General features: G+C 46.5%; 1 protein-coding gene and 1 long non-coding RNA gene across 6 annotated transcripts in view; both read left to right on the forward strand.

Annotated features, from left to right (window-relative positions):
- Positions 1-8545, forward strand: part of SCAMP4 (secretory carrier membrane protein 4) — a 32934-nt gene extending 24389 nt beyond the window's left edge. For all 5 annotated transcript variants that reach the window (XM_050933823.1, XM_050933824.1, XM_050933825.1 and 2 more), the window contains 3 exons: positions 63-164; positions 1871-1988; positions 3225-8545. In XM_050933823.1, coding sequence (XP_050789780.1) covers positions 63-164; positions 1871-1988; positions 3225-3401 — 397 coding nt within the window. In that variant the 3' untranslated portion in view covers positions 3402-8545. The remainder of the gene's footprint in view (positions 1-62; positions 165-1870; positions 1989-3224) is intronic.
- A 6104-nt stretch (positions 8546-14649) lies between these two features.
- Positions 14650-16023, forward strand: LOC127040094 (uncharacterized). Its single transcript, XR_007771362.1, has 2 exons — positions 14650-14719; positions 15377-16023. It is a non-coding gene; the product is annotated as an uncharacterized LOC127040094 (long non-coding RNA).
- Positions 16024-16268: the final 245 nt, after the last annotated feature.

A 16268-nucleotide genomic window follows, 5' to 3' on the forward strand; every position in this document is an offset into this window, starting at 1 on the left:
ATGGTACAGTACACGGTGATAAACCACCTTCATTCTCCCTAATGTCCTCTCTCATTTCACAGGTCTGACAGCTCTTTTAATTTCATGGCCTTTTTCTTCATCTTTGGTGCCCAGTTTATTCTGACTGTCATACAAGCGATCGGTATCTCCAACTGGGGAGCATGGTAAGCAGGATGCACCCATGGTCTTTGAATGGAACACTTAGTCTGTCTTCTCTCTGTCTAGCTGCGGAGATTTTGTCTCATAGATTCAGCTTGTGTTCCACATTTCCATGCATTAAATGCTGATGATTGGGGCGGGGTGGGGACGGATAGTTGGGGGAGATAAGAAAAGGGGTTGGACAAAGAAAGGGTCCTGATTGGAGTGAGGGCATGTTCTCAACTCCTCTCACCTCGCTAAGGTAATGACTGAATGTTACATGATTTGAACCAGCATAGGATTTTCATCCTTCTGTTCTTTCAGGGTTACATGTTTCCCCCACAAATAAATAGGGCCCTCCCAAATTCACGGCCATGAAAAATGCATCATGGACCATGAAATCTGGTCTTCTGTGAGCTTTTACCCTATACTATACAGATTTCATGGGGGAGACCAGCATTTCTCAAGTGGGGGTCCTGACCCGAAAAGGAGTTGCATGGGAGTTGCACGGTTATTTTAGGGGGATCACAATATGGCCATCCTTACCCAGCTCTCAAGGAGGCGCCCTGCCAGCAGCAGCACAGAAGTAAGGGTGGCAATACCATACCATACCACCCTTACTTCTAAGCTGCTGCTGGCAGCAGCCCTGTCTTCAGAGCTGGGCTCCCAACCAGTAGCTGCCACTCTCCAGCTGCCCAGCTCTGAAGGAATTGCTGCTGCCGCCAGTAGCAGCGCAGAAATAGGGGTAGCAGAACCGCAATCCCCCCCCCCTTACAGTAACTTTGTGACCCCCCCACAACTCCTTTTTGAGTCAGGACCCCAACAATTACAATACTGTGAAATTTCAGATTTAAATGGCTGAAATCATTGAATTTATTATTTTTAAAGGCCTATGACCGTGAAATTGACCAAAATGGATCATGAATTTGGTAGGTCCTTATCAATAAATAACCGTTTCCCCCTCCATATGACCACACCATTGCAACAGAGAAGCCACCCGGGAGTTTGCAGCAAGGTTCTAACCTAGCCGCTTGAGGGTGTAAGTGAGGCGATCAAGACATCTTATCCTTTCTTACCATCTTCCCCATGCACATAAGTTTCACTTCATCTCCAGTCTACAGAGCTAGAGTCCCATGTTTCATCCTTAAATAATAATTGGAGAGTGTGTTCTTGACCTTCCCTGTTTAGGTCACAGAAAGTTGATAATTTAACCTGCCATCTTTAGAGCCTGGATGCAAATCCTGCTGAAGTGAGAATAACAGAAACGAAGGTGCTACACAACATGCTGGGTTTAAACGCTACTCCTCAGAGTGCCCCGTGAGGCACAGTATGAAGACCTGTGGGAAATGGAGACTCAGAGCTTGGTCAAGGACTCTCATGTTCCTAGTTCTTAACCCCAGCTTTATTCCACTAGCCCCTATACTATCTCTGTACAAATGAAAATAAATTTGGTTCCCTTATGGACGTCTGTTTACTTCCTAAAACCTCACCATTCAATTGGCTTTCTCTAGTGGCCTGGAATTCAAATAGCAGGGAATGTTTGCAGGTCAGGACATGAGGTGCATTAACAGAGATGTGCAGGGGAAGTATCTACTTGTGTGCAGCTGGTTCTTGCCCTAGTTCTTACCTTTCCATTCCTATCCTGGAACTTTACAACTCACTTGCAAATATTTTGAGGTTGGCAGTGAAAACAAACTACAGTGATGCTTCTCTGTATTTCACTTTCTTCCAGTGGATGGTTGGCAGCCACTACTTTTTTTAGTACCAGTGTTGCAGCTGCTGTGTTCATGCTGTTTCCAGCCATAATGTTTACAATGTCGGCGGTTGCAATGTCCTTCTATCTCCTAAGGGTAAGTGCTTCAGTTGCCTTTCTGACGTGGAGTATCTGTCAATTCTGTGCATCAAAGCAAAGTGAATCATCCGCTTAGTGGTCATTGTAACCACTCGCATCCTAGAAAGTTGAGAGTATAGACAGTGCAGGGGCGGCCCCCCTGCCAAGCCTGATCCCCATCCAGGGCAAATCTAGATGAAAGGTTGAGAGTGCGATTGAGGGTTCTCTCCATGCAATTCAGCCGTGTCCCTCCCAGCATGAATCCATGGACAGCCATTGATTCTGAGAATTAAACCCGCTGAGATCCATACAATGACAGATGGGGGTGGTGGAAGGGAGATTCATGGAAGGAGCTTTCTCCTTAAAGTGGTCTGCAGAAGGAAAAAGCTGGAGAGCCACTGTCATAGGCAATACAACAGGAGAGACTTCACCAGAGTATTTCACCAGTGTTGCCCTTCATGGGAGGAGAAAAGCCAGAGGGATAAAATCTGTCACACAAGAAGATGCCAAAGCTGACAAGTCCAGCAAAATATGTTCTTTACCCCAAAGCAGCTGCCATCAGGACAGTTTACCTCTGGAATGAGGGAGGATACTGCCTTCTTTGAGATCACGGATAATGCCACTCCAGTCATACGTTGGTTAGCATCTGTGTGGTAGGGTGACTGAAAAAAGTCCCTCCTTCTCCTGCACCACTATACTCCCAGCTATATAATCTCCTATCGTGCATCCAAGCTTTGCCAGTCTGGGATGCAGCAATTTCAGTAATGCTGAATTCTAGGTAAACTGACCTAGTTTGGATGAATTGCTTCTAACATCATTACTATGCAATTCCCCAACCTGAGTTTGTCATAATGCTGCAGTGGGTTAAAAGACTGTATGTAGATCTTATCTAGCTGCTTCTCTGTTTATAGCGCCCTTGTTCCTTTGGAATGTGGACACTTGAACAGAGATAGTGACAGCGTCCTGTGGCACCTTATAGACTAACAGACGTATTGGAGCATAATTCACCCACGAAAGCTCATGCTCCAATACGTCTGTTAGTCTATAAGGTGCCACAGGACTCTGTCACTTTTTACAGATCCAGACTAACATGGCTACCCCTCTGATACTTGAACAGAGATGTTACCAGATACATGGGACAGCACTAGGAAGTGTCTAGTATATTAGGCATTAACAAAATGACCATAGTTCCCACTGGAAAGGGAACTTGATGCTTGTTGCTGATTCTTCTCTTGCTCTCTTGATTACCTATTAGGTACATAAAATTTACCGAGGGGCTGGCGGAAGCTTTCAGAAAGCCCAGGATGAATGGAACAGCGGCTCATGGAGGGACCCCCCAAGCAGGGAAGCTCAGTACAATAACTTTTCTGGAAACAGTCTGCCACAGTATCCCACGGTGCCCAACTATCCCACGGGAAATCAATGGCCTTAAGCAGCAACAGCTGTCAAACTGCCTGGATTATCTCTTTTTGGTCTCCTCATTGTTATTTTTATTAGTATTTGAAAAGATCTTTTTTCACTCATCACCTTTTGTTTTTTTTAAGTTCCCTCCTCCCCATGAGTGCAGAAAATCTGTGCACTCAGCCTGTACTGCCCCCAGGGCTTTGCCCATCTCTATTGAAACGTTTTATTTTGTGCACAGTTGCCAGTATTTGCCTTGCTGCAGACCGCGGAACTGTTCGCTGCCCTTGCTCGGGGGAATCCTCCAATGATCAGTACCTGGAAAAGGCTGATTTTTTTTTTCCCCTTTGCGAAGAACACTTTAAGATGCTCTTTCCCCTGCCCTCTTCATTCTTATCAGATGCACAGTACACCACCACCATCTTCCTGTTACCAAGCAGGGGACATAATTGGAAATGGGCATCAACTGGCATCTCCTGAGGAGTTTTCTGGAATTTCTATTTCTCCAAGGGAAATATCTTATCTATTTTATTTTGTGTTTCATAAGATTGAAATTGGCAGCCAGGGCTCCCTTTTTGTTCATAAAACCCTTGAAGGTCTAAACCGTCTCGAGTTTTCTATAGCTAGAGAATGCTTGAGATAACTCTGCCCACAGTGAGTGATGGCCGGACATTGCATCTGATTAGCAGAAGCTCTGCTCAGCTGGTGAGGTATCGTTCTGTTAAAATTGGTTGTCTTCACCCCCAAAGGTTTTTCTTATGATAAGGTCTACATGTTTGAAAGTACTGGTTCATCTCACTTGTCTATAATCCTTGCTTGCTAATGGCCTGATTTAAAAGCCCAGTGGAATCACTGGCTTCAATGGACTTCGGCTCAGAATGCATCGGTTGTATTCACTCTTATGTAGACAGCCAACACAAGACATAGGCACCACTTAAGTCCCACTTATGCAGTGTCTAGGTTTTGTGCTGGCCCCACATGTGCAGGCCTCTCTCCCTCCTGATTGAATCTCATCCTACTGACAGACCCTTATAATGTAAATAATCTTCCGGCTACAGTTTTGTAGCTAGGTGATGGATAACTATAAATCTGAATACTAAGAATGACTTGTGTGATTTGGGAATAACTCCGTTAAGATTGATGGATCAATCCTGATTTATTCTGACATAGCTGACATCGGAATCTGATCAAGATTCTCATGCTTGTGAATTGTTCTCCTGCAACGTCACATGTTAAACAACAAAATGCTTAATAGTCTTGTAAGCTATCCTTTATTTAGTCATGCAGAACCACTCCCCATGTATACAGCCAAGCTTACAGCTCTTCTCTCTACTTCAGCATGCAGGCAGAGAGAGGTGGAATTATCTTTCCCTAGGAAGTTGGTTGAGAGGAAAATAAAGGTTCTGTTGAGAGGGTCTTTTCTTGCTGAGAATGAGGCTTTGTCTACACTACAAATGCTTTGCTGGCCTAGCCGTACTGACCAGAACACTCTAGTGTAGACATAGCATATGGTGACAGAAGTTTTTCTGTTGGCACAGTAACACCAGCTCGCTGAATGACATTAGCTATGTCAACAGAAGCACTCTAATGCCTGCTTAGCTGTGTCTTTACTGGAGTTTTTTGCTGACATACCTATGTTGGCTGGGGGGGGTGACTATTTGTTTTTTGTTTCACACCCCCATCAACGTAGCTATGCTGGCAAAACTTTGTAGTGTAGACCTGGCCATAGTGTGTGTCGTAGTGCTGACTTCCATCCTTTTATCTATTTCTCATGTCACAAGTACTGGAATCTGTAGGCAGAACAGTCAAATTCCTTTCCATTTCGTACTATATTAGCCCAGGCAATACAAGCTATAGTTTCCTGTTTCTGCTTAAAAATCTGCTACTCAATGTTGAGATTTTTCCAATCAGCCTGTGAGATTTGGATGCCCAATTTCCATTCATTTTTATGGGAACTGAGCCTCCAAAACCCTGCAGCAGCTTTGAAGGCCTCTGCTAAAGATCCTGTGAGGTGCTAAAAGCCTTCAACTTCCAAAGGAGACATGAGGGAGGTTTGGTATTTGTTCAGATCTGCAGACTAGTGCTAAATTCTGCTCTCAGTTGTGTTGATGTGAATCCAGAGTAACTCCATAGCTATCAGTGGAGTTATGCCAAATTTACACTGAGTAACTGGAAACAGAATCTGCTCTTGAAAGGCTTAGAAAAGGTCTCCCAGCTGGATGGAATCCAGTTGCAAATGATCCTTTGAAAATAGTCTCAATATACAAGTGCCTTATTCAATAATATATTAGCTCTTAGGGGAGAGTTCTTCCCTCAGTGCCCCATTCCACATTTTGTTTAGTCTTAATTTTTTTTCCTATATGCATATATTGTAAATATTAGGTAAGTGAAATGCATTACCATGGGATTTGTGTGACATCTTTGTTATCAGATGGGCCAAAGGAAAAGCAACTGATTAACACTGGAAGCCAAAGCCTCCTTGAACTTCAGTTTAAAAGCAACATTTCCCATTGCTGCAAAGCCAGCCTTTTGCTGGGCCTCTCAAAATATCTTTCTAACACATTCCTAACACGGCGACTTGTGTCTGTGTCTGTGTGTATGTGATTTTGCTCATAAACACAAGGACAGATGCTTGGAGCTTTGCTAACAGAATACAGTCCAATCATGTTGCTGAACTTTTAGTTGCCTTCATCTTGCGTAGAGTGTTGTGTGGATTTTCTTTGCGTGCTTGCCATCGAAAGGGTGGTGAAAGAGAACTGCCTGTCATTTAACTCCCTGGAAATACAAACATGCTGCCCAGGGGGTGGGTCAGAATTCCCAGTACTTGGATCCTGTTAACTAAAACGGGAGTCCTGCCTGTAATTTGCCACATTGGGAAGCCTGAACATGGCGTGCCTGCCTAATCTAATCCTTGGAGGTGCGGAATATCCTCCACCCCTCTTGGCCATTCTTTTCAATATGGGGTGACTGAGGGTGAGTCGTAATTCCAGAAAGTTGACTCAGTCAATGTGCTGCCAGAACTGTTGTGGCTTATTTTTGGAATCATAGCTCTATTTTTATAAATCTAATGTTTACATCAGATTTCCAAGGAGCTACCAACATTTTGGAGAATTGTTAACCTGGACTTAGCCAACTTCAATTTTTGTTCTGCATCATGTTATGTGAGATGCTTTGTGTTGTCTGTGGGGTTCTTTGTTGTTTTCCTTGCAGGCGTCAAATAAATCCTCATTCTATGCTCAGTGAGAAGAGCCTGGCTACTGTGAAGGTGTGTATGTATTCATGATGGTTGGAAGAAAATAATGAGATCTGGTTATCCCCGTTCAGTATTTCCCTTTCTTAGAAAACTCCAAAGCCTTCTGGGAAATGGGGGGTTTGGACAAGTAAAGGAACAATGCATTGTGGGTGAAATTCACCCCTTTGCTGGGAGCCAGTGCAAGGGGTATTCACTATTTAATATATCCTCTTTTCGTGCTTTTCAGCTATAGATCTTTGCGAAGTCAGTATTGTTATCCCCATTGTGCAGATGGGGAAACTGGGGGCAAGTCACTTCTCTCTCTGCCTGGATCACCCAGAAGGCCAGTGGCATGGCTGGGAATAGAACCAAGATCTCCTGAGTCCCAGTCCAGTGCTCTGGCCACTGACGAGCACTACCTTTCCTAAGTAGCACCTAGGATTCAAGCTGCTCCTCTGCACGGAGATGAATTTCACCCTGAGGGGGTATTGATCAGCCTTGGGTTAAAGAGGCTTATGCTGAATTCAGTCAAGTTTCCTTACACACACAGCTTAATGTTATCCTGAAGTTAAGGCGCCTCCTAAAGGTTGCTTAAGTTTAGCCATTTCACTCACAGCCAGAAAAGCACTTATCAGAGCCGATGAAAGTGAATGTCTTCTGTCAACAGTGCAGACCATTTGGTGTGCTCACCTGGGCCTACATTCTGGCCTCAGGAGGCCAGTGGCAGCTTTGCAATTCCAGTTGACATAGTGGAAGCAGGATTTGGCCCCAGGGTGAAATTCACTGTAGTCTGGAGGACTTGCACAAGGCTCTAGGCACCATTTAAGCAGGGTGTAAATAGCATGTGGCGCCTTGTGCTGACTACCTGCATGGGGGTGTAGGGAATATCGCTGCTAGTGCACCTCTTTGCACTGTTAGCGATTCGTTAATGGTAGTAAGTGGCAGCTGCTTCATATGGTGGTTTGCTGCTGTGAGGTGGACTTTCATCTCTGGGTCTTGGTTCAGTGCACAGGAATAGAATCTCCTCTCAGGCATGTGTTCCATGCAAGGATTTGCAAGAACAAACAAGTTTCACAAGCGTGCCACTCGCCAAGCCAAGCGTAGATCAGCATAGTCCCTTACAATGAGTGGTATTGCAGCAGGAGCCGCTGTGCACTCACTCCCTAGTACACATGAGCAGAGGGTGACGTGTGGGCAGAAGTTGGCAGTGTCTTGAGATGCAGGCATGACCATGGCCTTCATCATGCTACTGAGGAACTCAGATGCTCCCCTTTCAGGCCTCCCTCCAGCTAGGGGGAGGTGTGATTTGGCACCCACCCAGTCATGCTCCTGTTCTTTGTATTTCAGTAATTCCTAGGAGCTCTAGGTGCTAGGTGGTGAACCAACCAAGAACAAAAAGTCCCTGCCCCAAGGAGCTTGCCTGTGGGATCAGCGTTCCCTCTCAGCAGTGGTTACATATTGCTCATGCCCCTACAGCTGGGGAAGATCAAGGCCTATCTGTGTGTGCCTGGCCCCTGTGACAATGTGTACCTGCTTGTTTGCCTGACTTCTGCCACATTCCCAATGCCTGTGTGCATTTTCCTTGAGCCCCGATCATGAATGCTTTGTAGCAGAAAGATTAGACTTGGCTGAACAGTTTCCTTTTTCCCTCTGCTTTTAAATTGGTGGATTTTGTATTCTCTGCTTATGAATGAGCCCTAATTAGCTTACGCCTCCTGGGATGAGTGGAGGGTTTGCAGATGGATGTTTTCCAAAAGTAATACAGGGGCTTTTATAACTAGCTTACTAATGCTACGCTGGATATAGAGCATGAGTTATGTTGATCTCTACACTACGTGCCTATGTGCTACCCTTTCATACCACTGTATCTGATGCTGAATTACAGCATGCTGGAGCATTCTAGTTCAATAAAAGTCAAACTGTGTTGCTTTTCCTGTCTTCAACTCCAAAGAATGGTCTAAGCTCTCAAGCCAAGTGTCTGATCGTGGTGGGTGTTCTGTGGTATTGGATCAGAGCACTGGCCCATCTCCTCCAGTGCTCTGGGTGGGGGCCTGATTGGCACAGGAGGAGCCTGCAGGGACTCCTGCTGAAGACCTGGACATTTTGGCTGGGATGGGAGGTGCTTGCAGTAGTATTCTGGGATGTCCTGATACTCAAAGGAGCTAGGGGGGAGAGAAAACCCCTAAGGCTGGTTGTGTAGAACTGTACAGGGATGGAAGGACACCATTTCCACCCTTGCAGCAATCTGCTAATGACCTGCGGGATGAGATTTGATTACTCAGCATGCATATCTATAATAAATTAAACAGGGACTGGGCTTGCTTGGCTACAGAAATGTCTGCAGAAACTACCTCCTGGGGGCAGAATGAACAAAGCCTCATGGAAAACAGGAGTCCCCGCTCAGCCTAGTACCTTGAGCAAGGACCACAGGCCTATTCAAGCAGGCTAGGCTGAGACATCAGAGTGCAGTCTCCACTGCAGACCTAACTCGCTGGTTTCTGCTTAGCTGCCCCCTGATCCCAGGCAGGCACTTGTTGCATATGTTTTCAAGAACTGGGGAGGAGAACAGAAGGAGCAGCATCTGTCCCGCTTTGGAGAGATGCTGGTGAAGAGTGGAGGAGATTCGATATGAGGATAGACCCATCACTCTCCTCCCAAGACCCTGGAGCCAGGGAGGGGAGCAGAGTCAGCCATATGCCCCTACCTCTATGAAAAAACTCTGCCCTGGATCTGTGCCCTGCCCCATAGGCTATCTGAACAACTGGGAGTGGCCACCCTTGTATCACATGTGGTGGAGTGGGTCAGACTACCACCCACATTCAAGAGAATCCACAGCGTATGAGAGTGGTGGCCTGCTCTGGCAGAGGCAGGGGGAGGAATCCATCAGCTGAAGCCTCTGGGTGAAGGTTCGGGGTGAGTGCCTGCTAAAAGTGAGGAAGGCTGGGGAGGGCAGGCTTGGTGGAGGTCTGAGCTGGGGAATTGAGTCCCACATTCAGATCCAAACTGCTGTCTGCGGTTCAGATAAAAATCAGGTAGATGCTCCCACACCTCATGCAACCCCAATGGGCCTCCCCCAATCTGTGGGTGAATTCAGCCTGACACACTGTGTGGCCTTTCCCCTATTGATCTCTGGAGTAGTTGATGATTAGGGGTATGTCAACAGTGCAATTAAAACCCCACAGCTGGGCTGTATCCGCTGACTTGACCTCAGGGGTTGTTTAATTGAGGCATAGACCATTCGGGCTCAGGCTGGAGCCCAGGCTCTGGGTCCATATGGGTCTTCACTGTAGGTAAACAGCCCGGTAGCCCAAGCTCTAGTCAGCTGACATAAGCCAGGGGCAGGTGTTTAACTGCAGTGCTGGACATTTGTGCCCAGCTGGAAACCATGACCAGGTCTGATGTGATTTAAGGCTTGTGGCATATTCTGCTCAATACAAGTCCAGGGAGCAGAGAAACCGGCACCATTGCAAGTGGCAAGGCAAGTGCCATGGCAGAGCTGTTGGCCAGTTCCACTGCATCTGTCATAGGCCTGACACTCACCATTGCTATTAACCCTTCTGTTTCAGGGACACTAAACTTACAACAGTTTAAGAAGCAACGAGTCCTGTGGCACCTTAAAGACTAACAGATGTATTGGAGCATGAACTTTCGTGGGTGAATACCCACTGCGTCAGACGCATGTCTGACACAGTGGGTATTCACCCACGAAAGCTTATGCTCCAATACATCTGTTAGTCTTTAAAGTGGCACAGGACTCATGGTTGCTTTTTACAGATCCAGACTAACACGGCTACCCCTCTGATAGTTTAAGAAGGTTTATATATACTTATAACTGTCATTTGGAGCTTTAAAGCTCCATTTTTGAGACTACATGTTTGGGCAAATTTGTAGTAAAGGAGGCATCATGACCCAAGCAGGCATATCACTGGGCTGGGGCACAGGACCTCTGGGTTCTATTTCTGGCCCTACTACTGACCCGCTGAGTGCCCTCGTGCAAGTCCCTTCCCTTCTCTAGACCTCAGGTCTGCCATCCGTACAATGCAGATATTTACCCCCCTTTGTAAAATGGTTTGAGATCACTGGATAAAAGACCCTAGATGTGAGTTGATGATTGTTGTAACAAAAAGAATCTTTGGAAAAGTAAGTGCTTAATATGTGTGCTTGACCTTTAAAAAATTAGCTGAGTAGAGCAGGTTGGAAAATGGGGCTTTATTCCCCCATGAAAAATTGCAACTTTCTGGCAAAAAAACAGCAGTTGGGAATGTGACTATGGTGCCTCATGTGAGCCTGAGTACATCTGACTAGCCAGACTACACCTCCCTGTATGCACCACTGTCTGCCCTCATGGGGAGGGACACCATTGCATCCTGGGAGTTCCTGGTCATGGGGTGTCATGAGAGATGTAGTAGGACTGGGGATCCAGAACCATAGAGGAGAATGGGAACATGAGGTGGCTGAACTACAGGTCCCATGAGGCACTGCAGCAGAATAGCCAAACCTGAATGTTTTGATTTTTTTTAACAAAAAATGGAAATTTCCTTTCAAAAGCAGACACTTCTCATGGAAAAAATTCACTTAATGGAAAACCCAATTTGCCTTTGAAGAACAGTTCAAATGGAAAAATTTTTGACCAGGCCTACTGCAGGGAGATCTAATTTAATAAAATTAATAATGAGTAGAGTGACATTTGGAAAGATCACTTTTGGGGGAGAAGCTGGTTCTGTTTTTTTGGTTTTTGTTTTTTTAAATCAAAGCAAGTTAATATGGTTGTTATGTTTTAAATGTGGGACTGACCGAAAATGTTCCTTGATTCTGTCCTTGAGCAGACTAGATGATCATAATGGTCCCTTCTGACCTTAAAAATCTATTAATGTACAATATACAGCTTTAAAATGACAGACCTGCAGTGATTCTTGCATCATTGATAAACAGGAAACATTCCTCTAGTCTGTGACCTCGTTTACGAAGTTAGCAGAAGGAAGGAATTTTTATGGCTGAATTATTTATTTGGATGTTGTCATTTCCATAGTGTTCATCTCCAGCAGACCTGAGTTAAGCCTCAGAAGTTCCCAGTGATGGGCGCTGCCAGGGCCATTGTCCAGACTCGAAAAGGAGAGAGCTGGTCAAAAGGTTTCATTTGGAACTTTGTTACAAAAATTAAGCCTTTTGTGGCCAAATGGAAATGCCAGATTTCAGCATCTTTTTTCCCAGTTGCTGAAAGTAAAATTTCCATTGTCAGGTTTTGGGGTTTTCAGTGAACATTTCTGATTAAATCAAAAACTTAGAACTTTTTCAATTTCTTCCATGGGAACAAAAATAATTTCCTGACCTGCTCTGACTATGAGAGTCAGTGAGGTGAAAAGACTTGCCAAGTCACACAGACAGTCTGCGGGAGCATCAGGGATAGACCCCTCATCTAAGCGCCTGTCCTGGGCATTATCCACAAGCCTCTCCTTCCTTCCTGTTGTTATCCGCTTGCATAGATGGGGAAATAATGGAAATATTTTGTCCGTGCCTTATTGCAGTGCAAGCAGGCTTTGCTGTAATGCTGGGCACACATGGAATTATTTATAGAGACAAAGGATATGAAAACATCTCAGCCTTCTGAGCAAGCCCTTTCAAACAGGAAAGTGTCATCCTGCCTAATCTGGGCATCTCTCGCCACTGCAGCAGCCTTGCGGGGCGGTATACAAAATGTACCTCCTCCCCAGGAGACAACCTCATTAACAGCTGGGATTTCAGGATGGGACTTTCAAAAGCACCCAAAGAATTTAGGAACGTACGTCCCATTGAAAGTAATCAACAACTCTGAGGTATGTAAAAATTCCGCCTTTAATATACAGCACCATAGGGTCTGAACTAGCTCTCCCTGAAGTCAGTGGGAAGATTCCTGTGTTCAGTGTTTGTACAGCCCCTGGCACAGTGAGGTCCAAGTCCATGGCTGGGTTCCTAGGTTCTACAGTAATTTGCATCTACTCCTCCAAACAACCAGCACGAGCGGGAAGGGAGAATTTAGCTAAGGCTTCTGGGGCAAAAGGTGCCATGGAGCTTTAATGGCCACATCCGATCATCCAAAAGCAACAGACACCGTAAACTGCCTGGAACTCAGCTTATTTCTGTGGACGAATGAGGTGCTAAATCAGTCCTGCCAGCATTTAGAGCCGCGGTTCCAGGCAGTCGAGGTATTTTGAACCTGATGCTTAGAGCGCTTACCCTTTCCAGGTCTATGTTTCAGATCTGTTTGTTGGGCGGCAGCAGCACGGAGCAGGGACTGAAACAGGAGACAAAATACCCAGCAGGGGAAGGGCAGGGGGGGGACTGACATTATTCAGGGCTTCTGGTCTTCCAAGTGAACCAAAGGCAATTCCAAGTGATTCATCATTTTGTATTCAGGACCTTCCTTTAATGAATCAGTGTTGTTTGTTCCAGAACCTAATTTTGAGTGATTTGTGGTGGGTTTTGTTCTAGATTCTCATTGTCATGGATCAGCTGTTTATACCCATGAATCAGCCTGTTGCATTCTGGAGCCTCACTTTCAGGAATTGGCATCTTTTGATTGTTGTTTTTGATCCTTGCTCTTGTGAATCAGCATTTTTTTAAATCAGTGTTCGAGGGGACAGCACTTTGACTGCATGGGCTTGAAGCTGTATCTGGCTTTTCAGGGATGTATGGACCAGTTCCTTTTATCTTCTTTCCTCTGCCTGCTGCGCCAGCCCTTCACACCTGCCATCAGAGTTCACTGCAGACTTGTAGTGAGTGTTCACTGAGCATAGTATTTGCACCAAATGGAAAATAACGCTAAAAACTCCTTTCAACCCCACACCCAACTCTGCGGTCTGTTCCCTGGCTCTAAAGCGTATATAAACTTCCTGGCCAGGGAATGGATTTTCTTCCTGCTCGTCTTCTTTATTTTTCCATTGGCATTATGATCATTTGCTAAATATATTACACGATTGACCTCAGTCCTCGGTGTGGCTTCCACCCCCTGTAGGAATTTCACAAATAAATTAACTGATCCCGCTTGCAACATGTTTCCAGTTAATGAGCTGCAGAAGCACCCACAGCATACAGAATTCTCTAACAGCGTGGTATGGCCTAGGGGGAGTCTTCAGTAGGATATTTCTTAGTAGCCATGTTTATGTCCCTAAAGTGTTCATTCCATAAACTGGATATTTTGCATAATAATTGATGACCTCAATCAAGAGTAAATCCTGAAACTGATTTATACGTGTCTAAGAGAGAGACAGAGGCCTTGGCTATACTTGCGTGTGACAGCACAGTAAAGCCGCACACAGAGCTGTACCTCACTCCCCGTCCACGCTGGCTACAACGTTGCTGGTACTCCACCTCCCCGAGAGGAATAAAGTTTATTGCGCCACCACTGCTGTGCTGCGGCGCCAGTGTGGCCGCCCAATGCACTCTGATTGGCCTCCAGAAGTATTCGGCAGTATCCCACAATGCCTGTTCTAGCCATTCTGGTCATCAGTTCGAACTCTACTGCTCTGGCCTCAGGTCACCAACCATCAGACCCACCCTTTTATATTCCCCGGGAATTTTTAAAATCCCCTTCCTGTTTGCTCAGCCAGGCATGGAGTGCTATCAGTGAATCTTTCCAGGTGACCATGTCTCCACGCGCCAAGCGATCCCCAGTATGGAGCAATGGCGAGTTGCTGGACCTCATCAGTGTTTGGGGGGAGGAAGCTGTCCAGTCCCAGCTGCGCTCCAGCCATAGGAATTACAATACCTTCGGGCAGATATCAAGGGACATGATGGAAAGGGACCATGACCGGGACGCACTGCAGTGCAGGGTTAAAGTGAAGGAATTGCAGAGTGCCTACTGCAAAGCCCACGAGGCAAACAGCCGCTCGGGTGCTCCCCCGTGACCTGCCGATTCTACAGAGAGCTGGACGCGATACTTGAGGGTGACCCCACCTCCACTCCGAGGACCACCATGGACACTTCAGAGCGGAAGGAGGAGGAGGAGGAGGAAAGGGAGAGTGAAGGTGCTGAGGCAGGGGGAAACACCCCAGAATCCCTGGAGGAATGCAGCCAGGACGAAGGTAGCCAGTCGCAGCAGCCGGTACTTGGTGGAGGACAAACAGAAGAGCAGGTTCCCGGTAAGCGGCTTTTTTTCGGGAAGGAATTTTTTCAGTGAGGGCTCTTTGGGAGAGGAGGGTTAGGGCTGCATGCATGCCTAGATTCAGAATAGTGCATTGATGTGGTCTATCACATCGCAGTAATCAGCCTCAATAATCTCTTCAAAGGTCTCATCCAGAACGTGGGCAATGCGCTTGCGCAGGTTTCTTGGGAGAGCCACCGTGGTCCTTGTCCCAGTCAGACCAACGTGTCCGCGCCACTGTGCTGCGAGGGGTGGGGGAACCATTGCTGCACACTGGCAAGCTGCACATGGGCCAGGGCGGAAGCCGCATTGCAGTAGAAGATCCTCCCTTGCTTTCCAGGTCACCCTCAGCAGTGAGATATCTTCCAGGACAAACTTCTGTGGAAAATGTTGGGAAAGTGTTGGTTGTAAGTGCCCTCTGCAGCTGTTGACTCTCCCTAAGGCACAGAAACCCAGAGGACAGCACAGCTGTGAAACAATCACTCCCCCTTACCCACCATTTTGGGGCTCCCGTGGGTTATGTGCGCTCTCTTTGGGACTGGAAAATTATGCTATTGTGTAGACTGTGTGCGCCCTCCTTAAGCGCGGGGGAATCATTACTCTGTCTGGTGTGAACAATGCTGCCTCTGTTAAGTGTTGCATTTTGCCTTTACAGATGCAAGCTTGAGATCTCAGCCGTCCATGTTATCACCAGCTGAGAGACTGCAAAGACTCAGGAAGAGGCCACGAAAAAGCAAAGATGACACGCTGCAAGAAGTGATGCAGCAATCTCTTAAAGAGAATCAAAAAGCGCAGGCATGGAGGGAGAGCGAAAGCAGGATCCGCCAGGAAAATGCAGCACGCCAGCAGCAAAGCACGGAGTACCATCAGCAGAGTATGGATCAGCTGAATAAGCATCATGGAGCACCAAGCAGACTCTATCCAGGCGCTTGTAGCCATGCAGGTGGAGCATTACCGCACCCGCCCCACCCCTTGCAGCCCTTGTCCCAAAACTCTTTCCCTTGTGCCCCTATGTCACCTCCAATCCACTTTCCCCAACATCCGGGTTCTTACCGCCACCAGCTGCCTCCAATACCTGTATCTTCACCACCCAGCCCTGAAAACTACGACGCTTACCCTCTGCACTCAACTCCCATTACCATGCAGTACAGCCATCTTGATGTGCAGCACTCATTGCACAGCACTCCAGACAGGACATAAGCAAGTCTGTGATTGTACCGTTCCCCACCCCACCCCCTTGCCCTTTCTGATTCCCAAGCAGTTATGTTTCTTTTCAATAAATGGATTTTTTGGCTTTGAAAACATTCTTTATTATTGCATAAAGTAAAAGATACTTTAGCCCAGGAAAAAACAGCCACTGCAAGTCAGCAGAGCAAATGCAGATTCCTGCTAACATTGAAACCACTGCACTTCACGCCCGTGCAGGGAACCAGACATTACTGCTGGTTTTCAGCCTCAAATTGCTCCCTCAAGGCATCCCTAATCCTTGCAGCCCCGCGCTGGGCCCCTGAGCCCTGCTCTCTGGCTTTGCAAATTCAGCCTCCAGG

Source organism: Gopherus flavomarginatus, chromosome 24, assembly GCF_025201925.1.
Source record: "Gopherus flavomarginatus isolate rGopFla2 chromosome 24, rGopFla2.mat.asm, whole genome shotgun sequence".
Taxonomy (NCBI): domain Eukaryota; kingdom Metazoa; phylum Chordata; order Testudines; family Testudinidae; genus Gopherus; species Gopherus flavomarginatus.